Genomic DNA, 15,423 nt, shown 5'->3' with positions numbered 1-15,423 from the left:
TTATTATTATTATTATTATTATTATTATTATTATTATTATTATTATTGAAGACCCACTTTCAGAAGCCACACAATTATCACATGTAGTTCAGTAGGAACCTCGTCTGGATCTGTGTGTCAAACACACCTGTTGTAACAGCCCTCAGAATCAGCACCAGTTCAACACTTCGAAGAAATGAGGGCTACCAGAGACAGCATGAAGACCAAGGAACTCTCTACACAGATCAGAGACAAAGTTGTGGTGAAGTCCAGATCAGTTTGGTTTATGAAAAATAAAACCGAACACTTTTGCAAACAACTGTGCTTACATAAAATGCTTTGAGGTATTCTGAACTATATGCTAAAGCTGTAGCGCTAACAATAAAATGTTAACGTTCAGATGTTTTTCACAAAAGCACACGTTTGTATTTTAAACGCTTGACACGGGAAGAAATTTCACTGTAACTGTGGTTAATTGAACAATCTGACTTTTTTTTCTTGACCACATTAGTAGACAACCTGCCATGTATTTAAAAAAATACTGCAGTGGTATTAATTGCACAACTGTAGCCCTCACGGAATAATATTTTTATTAATATTATTTTGGAAAACAGTTGTGGAAATGTCCGTCTTTAGTTGGTGTTGCTTAGTCATTGCATTAAATAAAATGCCACCATATTAACTTAAGTGTACATTGTGTACTTTTATTAAAATATGTTATTCAATTCCCCAAAACAAATATGCAAAAAAAAGACATTGAGGCAATCATGAATCAGAGCTTGGTTTGTTATATTGACAAAATACAAAATGTTTCACGATATAAAAAAAAATGTTCTCCCCCAAATCCCTTTGACAAAAAGAACTTTACTCTTTATGGACTTACATAATAGCACCATGATGACTTACACTCATTTATACATCAATCAGCCACAACAATAAAACCACCAGCCAATTGTTGTGCAGGCCGTACAAAAATGGTTCCAACTAGGGATGCACGATATTAGCGTTAACGTTAAATATTGGACATTGGCCATTCCATCAAAATAACTCACCGATATAAAAGATGCTGTTTTTGCATAACAACCCAGTGACAAGGATGCCTGCAGCGGAAGCACAATGTGATGATGTCATACCTGATCTCACGGTGGAGAGGAAAATACAAAATGTCGGCGGTGTGGAAGTTTTTTTTGTTGTTGAGGATGTTGGATTCCAAAGATTTTTGGACTATGTTGAGCCTCATTACATCATCCTCAGTCAGATATTTTTTCCAACATAACCTTACCCGAGTTACCAGCTGTCATTTCTAACGTCATTGGGAAGCTAATAACCGATAGCACTTGGGTGAGTTTTACCACAGACATTTGGACGTCGTGTTAGCCCCGTTAGCATGATTAGTCCTACGGCACAATGGATAGACAAAAACTTTGAACTTTAAAAGACTGTCCTTCATGCACAACAGTGCATAGGATCCCACACTGCAGCTATGAACCCAGAACAAGCCTCCACAAGTGAGACAGCATCACAGGTGACTAATGCTAATAAATAACATTTAACGCTTTTCATTTAATATAAGTCAAAGTGCTATGCATATCATATGGCTGTTACTGAATATATGTCACCAGCTCTTGCAGCTGTTACACATTTTTTGTAGCAAATAAGCCTAAATAAGAGGGCTATGTTCTGACAAAGGAAAGTATATAAAAATATCGTTATCGGTTCTCGGCATAAGTTTTAACATATCGGCGTATCGGCCAAAAATCCAATATCATGCATCCCTAGTTCCAGCCCACTGGAGGCTAAATATAAAACATCAGTCTGGTGGGAAGAAAGCTGGAAGCTAATCCTTCACTTCCTGTGAGCTGCAAGATGTGACCTATAATAGAACCTGTCAGATGCTCCATGAAACTGTGATCTGGGTATTTTAGAGTACTCCACAAGAACCTAGAAAATTGTTCATTTATTCAAGTTGGCAAGAATAAGAACAAAGCTTGTTCTGGCCTAGCTAGGACATTTCATACTTCACAAGAAACTCACGTGCAGAACTTCTGGAAAGAGTACAAACTTCTACACCAGCAGAAAAGCAGGACTACCATCATTTCTGCTTTTCCGCATTAGCCACGCCAACTTCAAAATTTTTGACCATTGACACAATAGTTGTCAGATACCACATGAGAAAAAAATGTTCTGCTGTAGATGGTGTATTTAAAAAAAAAAAAAACACTGCGAGATGTCCCAGAGCTAGGTTGCGATAAAAAAGAGAAGTGGTTTTCTTTTCTTGCAGCCCTGAGAGAGCGAACAACTTTCTTGATTCTTGCACAGTCTTTGATATGAGGCAGAATAACTGTAAGTCCACAACTCAATCAGCTGATGATGACAGGAATTGGTCCACTTGACATTTGAAAATCCATTATTTTCCAGTCAATGGACATGCCACAGTGAAGCAGCAAATTTACTCTAGCAACAACACAGCTGTACTTTGAAGGCTATGGGCATGGGGTGCAAAAGTCTACCTTTAAAGGTACAAACAAAAGGTGCATAAATGTCCTATTGCTTAAGGTACCATACCCAGACCCTTCAAGGTGCAACTGTTTTTTTTTATACTATGTAAGGTGTATAAGAATTCAGCAAGAGGAAATTGTTTCAAAACGGAAAGTGTAATGTTTGCACAAGTTTGTCCGTTCATTGTTTTTGATTAGGTACCACTTTACTTTTAAACAGCTGACAATAAAAAGAATGAGTTTCTGAAAAGTGTGTCTGTTTTGTTTTATTTTTTGATTTTATCCTGCATCTTTAATGGAACATGTATCTGGAAATGTTGAAAAACTTCAAGCTGAGGCAGGCTATATTCACCATATAGGCCATAAGCCAAAGATTTACAGTTAGTGATACCAACTAAACACTAATATAATACATACATAAAATGTAACATTGCCTCTGCTCCAAATATGTATAATTATTGACCATTTATGAGAAAAGACTCAGCTAATTACAGTGTATAGATCCAATAAAACAAAGTATTTTTACAAATACCTTGCAGATTTACAGTGACAGCGAGGGAAAGCTTTTTAATAATTCAGACCATAAACATATGAACAACTACACTGTCCACATAACCAGAAATGTGAAAAAAAAAAGTAATTGGATGCAATCATCATTGTCCCTAACAGAAACTGTAATTAGAATGAGCAGCTCAACCATATAAACCCAGAACGCTGTGATCGTGCATCACTAATGCGTTCGGAGACACTTTGGGTTTTCCCAACAGAAAATGGCCGGATGTTTTTCAGATAGTCTGCCATTGGTTTTAATATTGTGGCTCATCAGTGTATATCATATAAAATATAATTATAATCACAAAATTACAACATCATACAAAACAACACAACAAAAATGAGGTCTGACAAAAAAAAAAAAAACAACAGAAACTGTCAACACATGCAAATACATTTGATGATGCACACCTGCTCCTGTTTGTGAGCAACTTTAAAGCTATTTGCGAGCTGAGAGCTTCTGTTGTTATCATGCTGGATGGTCAGCACCCATCAAGGTTTAAGGATTTTTTTGAGTAGAGCACCCTTATTTTCTTATTGCTGATGACAATAAGATTTCTGCTGAACTGTGGTATGTTGTGTGTGTATTGTGGTTTATTGATCTGAGTGTGTTTGTGTTGTATTTACTGAGTGTATGAATTGAAGTGAGTAAAAGTAAGAGCACAGCTTAGTCCTTCAAAAATGAAAGAAAAAATGTGCTTCCGAGGATGTCGATGTTTCACTGGAAAACACAGCATGTAAATCCATTGTGAGTGAAGTTGTTGTAGTCTTCTGTTGGTGAATCTGAACTCAGGACAGACAGACCGACTACATCAACGTGTCACTGCTTGTTTGGATCAGAACACACTGGTGTACACACATCAACTTATAAATATGTGGTTTTGAATGTAGTGTTCACTTTGCATGTAAAAAAGTGTCCATGGCTCTTCTTTTCTTAAATTGTTTCTGGAACTGGTTCTCCCAGCTTTGTTAACCATTGTAGCAAACCGGGCCAACTTGGAAACCAAATTTCTGGTTCCCTTTTCCAAAATCGGACACAGCTACATCAACGATAGGGAGTGTGTTGGACACCGAAGCGTCAAATTCCAACACCGTCCTCTCCTGACCCGAGCGTGTCTGCAGGCAAAGATGATCAAACGATTAAAACAGTGTGTGTCTGTGTGTGCGCACTCACAGTGCATGTTCGTGTTGCTCACCTGACACCCGTCGTACAGTGCACTGATGTAATGTGTGTTCTCGTGGGTGAGCTCCTCGCCGTTGCTGCCTCTGAAGCGTAATGCGTGTTCGTGACTGTAGGAGGCGATGTGCAGCCAGGCGGCGGAGTTGAGGCAGTGGTAGGTGAATGTCTGCTTGGCTGTGGCGCTGAGCAGCTTCAGAAAGTTTAACTGGACAACGTGGATGGAGTCGCCGTCAGACCCAGAGTAGGAGAACTGAAGAAGAGAAAAATCGAAGCATGCATCTTTAACAGCAGTATTCATGTTCTAAATGTAGCACGAAGAAATAATGAGCCCAGACTGCTGAGTTTGTAAAATTGTTCGTGTTAGAGAGGAAAAACTTCAGCAGGGTCATAAAAAAACTGGGAGAATCTCAAAAACTTATCTTCAAATGCTCTTAAGAAAAATAGCCATCGTTCCGACCTGATTTCAAAGACTTTTGTTAAAATGTCCAATGTGCTTGTTTGAGGATTTGTCCTCAAACGTTTTGTCCTTCATCCTTTGAATTAAGGACAAAGGCCAGATTAACCATGTGAACTCACAGGTGAACTTTCATTACAGCTAATCAGCTTCTTCTGGAGTTTCGGCGCTGACGTGCGAAGCTAAGTGGCTACAAGCAAACGCCTTCTAGTGCTTTTCCAAGCTTTATGCTGCACATTTCATCCATACCGAGGAATCATTTTTGATGTTGTGGATTTATCAGAGAAGTTTATGGTCGTACAACATCAAACAAAGGTGGTAAGTAAGCTAATCCCACAACTTGTAGCCATTTTTAATCATGCTACGTGTTAGCATACAGTAGTGCTCTGTGTAGGTCTGGATGTGACTGAACCATCGATGTTCTTTTTCTTGTTTTAAATTCATTTGAGTGAAGCAAAGGCTCCATGAGCAAATATTAAACATTCGGACTCTTTCAAGCCTATTCTTTCCAAATAAATTTGTATGTGTTAATTTTTAGTTGGTATGAATTACACTTGCTTGTTTTTTTATTATCCCCATGGTTTTTATGGTAATTATCAAATCTGATCCTCATTTAAAGAGGGCTACTGTCTTTTACATAACTGTAGTTGGAAAAACTTTTCAGATTTTCTGTCAATATTTATAGTCACTAAGACTAAAAAACATATTTGGCTGCCATTTTTATATTATTTATATTAATATTCTATGAGCCTTTGGATATTTGTACATCAAAATAAACCTGGTAGTTAAAATTTGAAGTACATTTACTGTATATTACGGTCATTTATTCTGTATTTTGCCAGATTATGGTGATTCTGGGGTCGTGATGATGGGGCCATTGAAGATTGTTGCCCAGGGTACAGTGAAGTGTTAATCTGGCCCTGTGAAGAATTAAACATCTCAACAACAACAAAAAAAAGAAAGAAACCACCCAGATGACTTGATTGAGCATTGATAGAGTTCACTGAGCATGAACTTTGGTGTTTTGAACCATTTTGGCATGACTACCTTAGAGTAGTTGACAGGGGAGAGGGTGGGCCCCAGAAACCATTTTATCACCAGCAAACTGTTTTTTTTTTTCCTCTATGGGATTTGGTGCTTGTGGCACTCCAGTTAGTTTGTGGCTCCTCGGACCGAAGAAGTCCTTTGGATGAAGGATGAAACATCTTAGCAAAAAAATTAATTAATTAATGTAAAAAAAAAACAACAAAAAAAACAGTTCTGATGACCTGACTGAACAGTTTTGGATTTGCACCTGGATTATTGAGCATGAACTTTGGTGTTTAAGGATTAACAATGTCAATTTTTCAAATCAAGGGATCACCATTTGTTTAAGAGGCATCTTGAAGGCAACATGAGCTCTACTTTACAGACTTGCATCATGTCCTAAATTATCCATGAAATAAACAGAAAAACAAAGTAGCACAAGTTTGTGGAAAATCTTCAACCAGAGAAAAGGGAGAAAACTTACTACAAAATAATTGTCTCTGTAAGCCTTTTCACAAAAAAAGTTCTGCTACAGTTCTGTTAAAGCCCAATCTGCTCCTTCATATGTCACCAATCAAGCTGGTCACATTCCACAACAACAAAAAGTTTCATGAGGGAAATTGTGGAGCAACAGACTGGGCTGGGAATCTTTGTGGCACCACTACATCCAGTGTGAGTGCATGTCTCCAATTCTAAACACTGCCACTAGATTATTGTACAGCTTACCACCACATCACATCTTCAAACTGACACCAGCCGATTGTTACGTACATACATGAACCATTTCTGCTATCACTATACCTCCCTTTGTGGCTCAGAGGCATAACAGCAGCTGGATTTGAATCAATCATCTGTGCACCCTAGGTTAATTTTTTATGACATCCCAGCAAGACATGAAGATGATGTCTTGGGCAAAATGTGAAAGGGTTTTTGTGAAATCTAATAATGGTAGACATGCTGTTAGTTTAGTTTTAAAAAATGCATAGACAAACAGTTTACCTAGAAATGAAAAAGTAAAAGATTGAAGAGTCTGTTTAGACTGATGGATTCAAAAACTGACCAATAGCTGTCACTCTCATTGATGCTAATGACTTTTTGCTTCGGAAACACTTTTTTAGTCATCTATTTACATGAAGTCACCCTCACCAAAAACTAGAAACAAAAGTCAGTTTTATTATTTAGTAGTAGACGACTACAGCTGTTATATTTATTTGAAATCAGTCTTCACAAACTTAATTTCTGTGCACTCTTTCTAAATAACATTTTTCTTGTACTGGTGCAAACCTAAAATGAATATAGCTATTATTCAATAGAAATAGAAACGTGTTCAGGCTTCCTGCTTTTTCACAACCACAATTTTACACAAGAACCACTCTGAAAAAACGATCACCAAATCTCTCTGCTGTGGAAGACAAGAACATCATCGCAACCCCATTATTCCAGCATTTTGTTCAGTATGAACATTGCACCACTAGGCAAAGCTAAAAAACACTTCAATAAACTAAAGTCCTCAGACAACCAATGGAGCTACTATTTTCAGATGGTCGTGACCATATATATGCATGTGAGGTTTATTGTTAACTCTAAATTGTCCCTATTCCCTAAAATAAAAAATACAATTTGAAGGATTTTCCTAATGATTGCAAGACGTGCAGACATTCATTATCTCACCATACCTGTTTTCCTTTCTTGAATTTACTGTACCAGCTGCCAGCTTTCTCACCTTTCCAAGCTGCTAATTTCACCTGAAAACAGACCAAACAAACAAATAAACTCAGAACAGCAAATCAGGAAACAAGTGATGTGAAAATCAACTTTTGGTAGAGACTGACCGACTGGAACTTCTTGTCGGGGAACAGACACGTTTCTCCCTGAGCAGTAAAGTTACAGAAAACCTTGAAAGAGTCTCTGTGGCAGCCCTGGTTGGGATCTATCCAGTACTCACCTGCAGAGATTAAGAGAAGGGGGAGAGAAGCTCAAACGAAAACAAACACAGAGAGAAGAAAGAGTCTGGAAGAAAAGAAGATACTGATGGAGTACCATTGGGGAGGTCTGGGTGGAGGAGCCAGAGTTCTTTGCAGGTGCGAGCAGGGCTGTGGTATGTCCCCTGTGGGTTACGCAGACCTTCCACCTCCACCTTCATCGACGAGAGAGAAGCAAACACCTCTTCCATGTCTTCACCCTCTTTATCCTTCATCAAGCCATCCTGCTCTGCCTGATCGCCTTGCATCCATGCCTCCTCGTCTCCATCTACGGCCTTTTCTTCCTCCTCATTTTCAAGTGCTGCACCATCCACCACATGATGAGTCCTTCTTCTCCTTCCTCGCTCTGGCAGAGGTGAAATCCCAATCGCTGGCCGTCCCTAAGGCGAAAAACAAAAAGGTAGAAAAGAAGGAGCAGTGACTGAGAAGCACGGACTAAAGCAGACAATTTAAAGGGACAGCAGGAAGTGAAAAACAAGCGTAAACAAAAACAAATATTGAACATAAGTTTTTGTAAGCAAATCTCACCGGTGATCCTGGAGGCCCTGCAGGTCCAGTGTCTCCCCTGGGGCCAACTGGACCCTAAATTAAAAGCACAGTATTGTGTATTCAGGTGAATGAATCTGTCAAAGTCCACCTGAAGAGCACTTATTAGTGACATCCAAAACTGCAACAAACATCAGAGGTACCTGGTTTCCTTTGGAACCTTTTTCACCAATAGCACCCTACCAAGGAGAAGAGTGGTTGACAAAAAGAGGTGCAGAATGAACATTGTTACAGAAATCTTCACATTAACAACGGTGCTGGTATATTTGTAATTTATGTACAGCCAAATAATTCTATTTACTCACAGACAGCCCAGTGGGACCAGGAGGACCGGGTGAACCTGGCGGACCAAATGGACCCTAGTTTTACACACAAAAAAATCAAGTGTCAGATGAAGACAACTGAAAAAATTGACAGAGGCGGAGTGTTTACAAATGTAAGTAGACATAGATATTTAACAGCCTGTTGAAATACACCAAAATGCAGGAAATTGTATCTACTTTATTCAAAATTTCTGGGGGAGGGACCCCCAGACCCCCACGCCCCCACCACCAGCCTGCCCGCTATTTGCGTTCCGGCATCGATCGGTTTACAAATTAAACCCTGATTATGGGCTATGTCTTTACTTTCTAGCCTCTCTTGTTTTGTTACCCAGACGTGGTTATTTGACATATTTTTCCATAAATAAGATTGTGATCCAGTCTGGCTGCTTTAGTTGAGTTAAACCCACAACTATTCAATGACCAATACCAGACTTTGGAGCAATTGCAAATATGATAGCTGGTTATAAACTCAGACATGGCCAATATTTTATTTCCCTGTTCCTCTGAGGAGTGTCAATTTCTGCATCCTATACAGAATCATTTACTGCATTCATTTCTAGCTCCAAACATCCAAGATGGTAATGACCAAATGAAAAACCTTAGGGTTTTGAAACAGTGGGTTACAAACCAATGGTGGTTATTCTCTGGGTTTATAAAATTAAAACGTTAAAATACAATTCAAAAATAGGTTTAAAACCTTGTGACTCCAGTAGGTTCTGATTTAAAAGTTGTATGATCTATCATAAGAACTGAAAGTTTCTTCAAGTAATATTTCTACATAAAATCTTCAACCTGAAATACAGGCTTATGTGCATTTGACTTATTTTAGCACCTCATCTCCTTTTGGACCTTGAAGTCCCTGGTTCCCTGGTAGTCCTCTGTCTCCCTTTTCGCCAATATCTCCTGGAGGTCCTATCAGACCTATCAAACCACCATGACCCTGCATTGATATAATGAAAAAGGTTAATATACATTAGATAAAAGGTCAGTGTGAATGAATGTGTGTAAAGTAAGTTCTCACCTTGTCTCCTTTCCTGCCAGGGTCTCCCTTTAGGCCTGCTAAACCTGGTGGACCCTGAAGAAAATACATAATGATTAGATGAAACGGGGTCAGAATTAATTAAAAATATGTTATTTTTTTCACAAATTTCCTATAGAGAACAAGAAAAACCTTTCTCATTGAGCTGTAATGTATTGTATAGCATTGTTTTAACCTAACCAAGATGGCTAAAGTCATCAACTTTCAAATGAATTCTAACATTACAAACGTTGGTTACGTACTGTAACCCCAGATTCTATGAATATAGGCGTAGCCCTTTAAGGCTGTCGCTGATGGGTTTATCCCGTTATGCAGAGCATAAGCACTGAAAAAAATTAGTCCACGCCCACCTGCTGTGTGGGCCCCACCCGGTCCGTATAAATTACGTTAAGAGCGGGAAATCGGCTCCCAAAATAGCTTTTTCTTCAGCCATTTAGGAGCCAGTGAGGCCCGACGCTTAAAGGGCTACGCCTATATTCATAGAATCTGGGGTTACAGTACGTAACCAACGTTCTATTTCATATAGGCTTCGCCCTTTAAGGCTGTCGCTGATGGGTTAAGGGCGAAGCGGATGTGGTCCTCGCCTCACTGGGTCCATTCGAACACAGTAAGAAGCGGAAGCTTGCCCAAAAAAACGTCTTGTCACTCAGCTCCCCGTGTGCATAACTACGCATCGCGTAATTATGTGACATGCACAGACGCATGTTGAGAACTATGCGTTCTGACAAAGCATGAATGCCCCCGGAAAACTTTCAACGGGAAGAAGGAGTTGAAAAGAGAGGGGGGGGGGGGGCATGAACCAACTGGTTCATGGCTGAACAGTATAACAGATTAATGTCCATGAATTGATTGGTAACAATAATCATGAAGTGATTAGTGACAATAAAACCAAAATCACAGACACGACTTGTGACTGATAACAACATCTCACACTGAAATGCATGCAGACAGAAGTGAGCTTAAACAGAGTTCCATGAGAACAACAATATTCATTCTGTTAGAGCACTAAGGACAGAATGTGTCATGGAACGAGCCGTTACATCACGTAGGTAAAAGCGAATAAATGAGCAGGGTGTTGACCATGCAGCCGCAGTGCAAATGTCCTGCATTGACATACCATTATGCAGAGCAGTCGAAGATGCGATACCCCTGGTCGAGTGTGCTTAGAGGTTGACAGGAGGCCCTAAATCTGATGCTCTGTAGGCTTCAGAAAAAGCCTCACACAGCCAGTGTGACAAGCGCTGGATGGATAACGGCGACCTGCAGAAGCATCTCTATAATGCACAAACAATTGTTGAGTTTGAAACGCATTGCAGCTGTGCGTGTTATGTAACACGACAACGCCCGCACCGGGCAGAGAAGATGAAAAGATGCTTCCTCCTCTGATCTGTGGGGGGGAAAAGACCCCTCCAACGATATCACTCTTGATTCAAAAGAGCTCGTGATGTTTTAGGCATAAAAGCTGGGTTGGTCTAAATCAGCTGAGCTGCCCGTCAGCCTAAATTCTAAGGCATGACGAAAACAACAGAGAGGGCAGATAATTACTTACCCTCTTAGCGGGTGTAAAACCAGCAGCAGGGCTGTTTAAAGAGACAAGAATTTAAGTGAAACCTGATCCAGAGGCTCAATTGGAGCTTTGATCATGGCTCGCAGGACCAGCGTTAAATCCCACTGTGGAGCAAGTGGACGTGAAGCAGGCCTGTGTCTCTGAACATCTTTTAGAAAGAACGCTTCATCAGCGGGTGATTAAAAGCTGTTCTGTCTCCGAACCTTCGTGGCAGGAATAGATGACTGCAACGTACGTAAAAGCGTACTGAAAACCAACTCCCTATCCATCAGCTGTTGTAGAAAAACAACACGCCGCCTAAAAAGCATGAGGTGGCCTCTAAACCTTCTCTGTACACCAGCGCTGAAAAGCCGTCCCCTTTGATGTGTACAGAACTGTGGTAGATGCAGCACGTGAATCTTGAATTGTGCACATTATCTCCTGAGGGAGACCCATCCTCTAAGTGGGACCGCTCAACGGTCAGACCCACAGGTGTTGACCTATTTCTGGGTAACTCTTGGTCGCTCCTCCTGCCTGAAGGAGAGCATCCTCCCTCCACGGCAGTTCCATGGCGACCCGACAACAGACGTTGCAGGCCTGGGAACCATGGTGCGTTCACACGCCGGGAGCCACCAGGAGAGCTGTCAATCCCTCCTCCTGAACTCGGTTCAGGAACCGTAAAGAAACAAAGGAGGTGGGGGGAAAGAAACGCGTATAAAAGCGTTTTGGGCCACCGGCTGTGAGCAATTGCATCCCCCCCCCAGCGATGGATTGTCTCGTGGGCTCAGGGAAAAAACCATAGTTGACACTGAGCGTTCTTCTCGCGTCGCAAACAGGTCCACAGCTGCTTTGCCAACTTCTGCTGCGTCTGAAAACATCAGATCTGGATGGAGGGTCTGGTCCACGTGACGTGGGCCGCCCCTGGACGTCATATCTGCCCCTCTGTTCAGAACACCGGATATGTAAAAACGCTCTAATAGAGAGCAGGTTTGATGAACCCAACTCAGTAGCTTCCGCACAATGTGAAACATCTGGGCTGAACACACACCCCCCTGGCGGTTTATGTACGCGGCAGTCACCATGTTGTCTGTGTGAATCAACACGTGTTGATTCTGTAGCACGGGAGCAAAGTGTTGAATCACGTTCAGCACTGTGCGACACTCCAAAAACATTGATGTGGGCTGATGTGCGGTGGGGCCACAGCGCCCCTACTGCTTGAGATAGGCATGTCCCCCCCCCAACCTGACAGAGACGCGTCCGTGAAGACTGACACGTATGACGTGGGTCTGCTGACGGGGACTCCCTCTGACAGAGCCAGAGTGCTTCCCCAGTGTCGGAGGTCTGCTCTCACGGAGGGAGGGACAGTGATCATCCGTCTCTTTTGTTTTACTGGATCCACACGCAGACGCGTAAACCACCTCTGGAGGCGTCTCATGTGTAACAAACCCAGCGTGACCACTGTGTGAGCTGATGACATCATTCCCAACAGCTTCATGACGGAGACAGCTGTTACCACTTTGCCAGGTCTTACGTGGCGTAATTGGATTTTAGAGTGTCGATTCTTGTTTGTGATAAACGAGCCGTCATGGTAATTGAGTTTAATACCACTCCCAGATAAACAATTGTCTGGGCCGGGAAAATCGAGCTCTTCTTCCAGTTTATGGCGAAGCCCAGATTTAGCAGGTGTGATGCTAACACCTGAGCCTGTATCAATGCTTCCTGTCTGGAGTGAGATAGGAGCAGCAGGTCGTTCAGGTAAAACAAACTTCTCATCCCTGCTCTGTGCAGTGGATGCAGGACTGTCTCCACACACTTTGAGAACGTACGAGGCGCGAGGGAATACCCGAAAGGCAGCCTGTTGTACTGATACTTCATCCCCTGAAAGGCGAAACGCAGAAATTTTCTGTGTTTTGGGATGATCGGTATGTGAAAAATAAGCATCTTTTAAATCGATGGAGACAAACCAGTCGTTTTTCTGGATGTTGTCCAACAGCTGTCTGTTCATCAACATGTGAAAAGGTCTGTTCATGACCGCTTTGTTGAAAGCTGACAGATCCAGAATCGGTCTCATCCCTCCGGTCTTTTTGGGGACCAGGAAGTAGCGTGAGTAAAACCCTGTGTTTTCCTCCTCGTTGGGAACTCTTGAGATTACACTTTTTATCAGAAGCTCTTGGACTTCTGCATTTAAGGCTGAGACTTGGTCTGGTGATGACAGGACCGTCTCTATAACTCCTCCGAACGGAGGGGGTCGGGTTGCAAACTGCAGCGTGTAACCCTTGCATAACACTCTGTCCATCCATCTGTCCGGTGAGCATGTTTTTAACCACTCTGCGTGACGTTCGTGGAGTGGACGTACGTTTAAATGATGTGTCGTGTTTTGAACGGATGTCATCCAAAACTCCGCCTCGACCGCCGTCATGCGTCGCGGAAATGTTTTCCGCGTGACCCAAGGCGAGGCTTCCTCGAAAGGGCTGTTCTGCGCGCGCCCGTGCGCTGTGTCTGGATCGCAGACCAACCTTCATGTCCGGGCGGGGCGGTGTGTGCTGAGGCGAAGCGTGTGTCAGCTGATGACGTTGAGAGGCTGCACGTTTAACGTCGCTGTGCGAACGTTGAGAGGTGGAGGGCGTGACGTCATCAACGCCGTGCTGTCGAAGTGAAGGTTGTGAGCCTCGCGGGAGCGCACGTTTCCTCTGGAGGGACATGCGCCGCTCTCGCTGAGGGCGGGGCCCGTCATTGGATTCATTCAGCTGTCTCACGCTTATGCCGCCGTGAGCTGCCGATCGCTGAGACGCGATGGATGACGGCCACTCGCGTTCATTCAGGAGAGGCGTGTGTTGTTTTCGCTGAGAGCGGGGACCTCCACCGGACCCGGCCTGCGGTACCACATTTATCCCGATGTGGGCCGGTGAGCGCCGGGCAGCTGTGCGTGCATCATCGACACAGCGCCGTTTGGATGGAGGCTGCTTGTCTCGCTCGGGTGCGCGTTAACACCGTTGGGTGGTGATCGTGCGGGTCTGATTGACAACAAGTTATTTCGCTTACCGTGGTGTCACGTGAGCGTCTGGGCATGTGAAGGAGCGGCGGTGGATTTTAAAAAACCTTTATTTAAGGACACCGGCTCTTTTATGAGTGGAGGATGTGTGTGTAGCGGCTGTGAGCTCATCCGAGCTTACAGACTGGCTAAAAACAGGCATTTTGATCTTTGAAAATCATTTATTCAATTCCTGTGTCATTTATACACACATCCTCCGCAGACCGTCATTTCTTAAAACTTCTTCCCCGTGAGCCCTGCGGTTTGTTTGCTCCGAGCGCCGTCTGCAGGCGATCTCTGGGGAAAACACTGAAGTGCAGGCTGCCGGACTGAGGAGGGGTGGTCTCTGGCGGGCGGGGCTGGTGGTGGAGCTGGGCTAGACGAAGCTGCTGCTGCCGTGGAGCGTCGATGTTTCTGCCTCTGCTCTCGACGATCCCTCCAGCGGGCTGGGGGACGGGATGAGCCGCGCGGCTTGATGAGATGGCGTACAGCTTCCGACGTCTCCTCCGACTGCTTCGAATTCGCCAGCATGGACGTCAAGCTGCTTCCGAACAGCGCGTCCGATGAGATGGGGCCCTCCATCAGGTCTTTGTGCAGCTTTTCCGGCAGCAATGGAGAGTGACGGAGCCAGATGGAACGTTGGATTACCGTCATCCACGCTGCAAATCCTCGACAGGCAACCCGTGGAAGCGGCGCACATGTTGAGGATGGCGTCTGCCGATTACACAGGGAGCTCTTTGTCTCCTCCGGCAGGTCTGAGGCCTCCAGCCTTTTCGACATGCTAACTGCTAGCAGCGCACGTAGTTGCTAACTGCTGCTGCCTGAAAAACACGTCGGTGGGCTCGATTGGAGAGCTTTAGTCGCCGTCTGGTTCCTCCGGAGGGACGGGACGCTGCTCCGACCTGGGCAGCTTCGCTCCGGAAGCTTCCGCGAGGCTTGGCTCCAGGGGGGGGGGGACCGAGGAATAGCGTCAGTTGCCTTACAGAGGGAGTTCTTGTCTCCAAGGCAGGTCTGCGGCCTTCAGTCCCTTGGACATGCTATATGCTAGCAGCGCACGTTGTTGCTAACTGCGGCTGCCTGGAAACACGTCGGTGAAAAACAACCTTTCCGCCGATCATCCGAACTGGCGGGAAAAGGCGAGGGACGTAGAAAAAAGGGGTCCCTTCATGTCAGCCTCCTCCCGGGTTCCGCCGGGCAACCCCTGAGGGCGCTGTCGGCCGGGAGCGGTGTGATCGCCGATGCGAAACGAGGTGGGATGGGGTGAGCA

The 15,423-nt window shown here is 43.7% G+C and overlaps 1 protein-coding gene across 1 annotated transcript in view; it reads right to left on the bottom strand.

Annotated features, from left to right (window-relative positions):
* Positions 1–3,495: 3,495 nt before the first annotated feature.
* Positions 3,496–15,423, bottom strand: part of LOC119422453 (collagen alpha-1(XI) chain) — a 72,622-nt gene continuing 60,694 nt past the window's right edge. Inside the window, exons 57-66 of the mRNA XM_037689825.1 lie at positions 9,562–9,615; positions 9,373–9,480; positions 8,523–8,576; positions 8,361–8,396; positions 8,200–8,253; positions 7,730–8,051; positions 7,522–7,634; positions 7,366–7,434; positions 4,226–4,459; positions 3,496–4,145 (exon numbers count right to left, since the gene is read on the bottom strand). Coding sequence (XP_037545753.1) covers positions 3,999–4,145; positions 4,226–4,459; positions 7,366–7,434; positions 7,522–7,634; positions 7,730–8,051; positions 8,200–8,253; positions 8,361–8,396; positions 8,523–8,576; positions 9,373–9,480; positions 9,562–9,615 — 1,191 coding nt within the window. The 3' untranslated portion in view covers positions 3,496–3,998. The remainder of the gene's footprint in view (positions 4,146–4,225; positions 4,460–7,365; positions 7,435–7,521; positions 7,635–7,729; positions 8,052–8,199; positions 8,254–8,360; positions 8,397–8,522; positions 8,577–9,372; positions 9,481–9,561; positions 9,616–15,423) is intronic.

This window comes from Nematolebias whitei, chromosome 16 (genome assembly GCF_014905685.2).
Source record: "Nematolebias whitei isolate Nwh7 chromosome 16, NemWhi1, whole genome shotgun sequence".
NCBI lineage: Eukaryota > Metazoa > Chordata > Actinopteri > Cyprinodontiformes > Rivulidae > Nematolebias > Nematolebias whitei.
The sequence above is the reverse complement of the archived record's forward strand: the minus strand, read 5'-3'. Positions and strand labels throughout refer to the sequence as shown.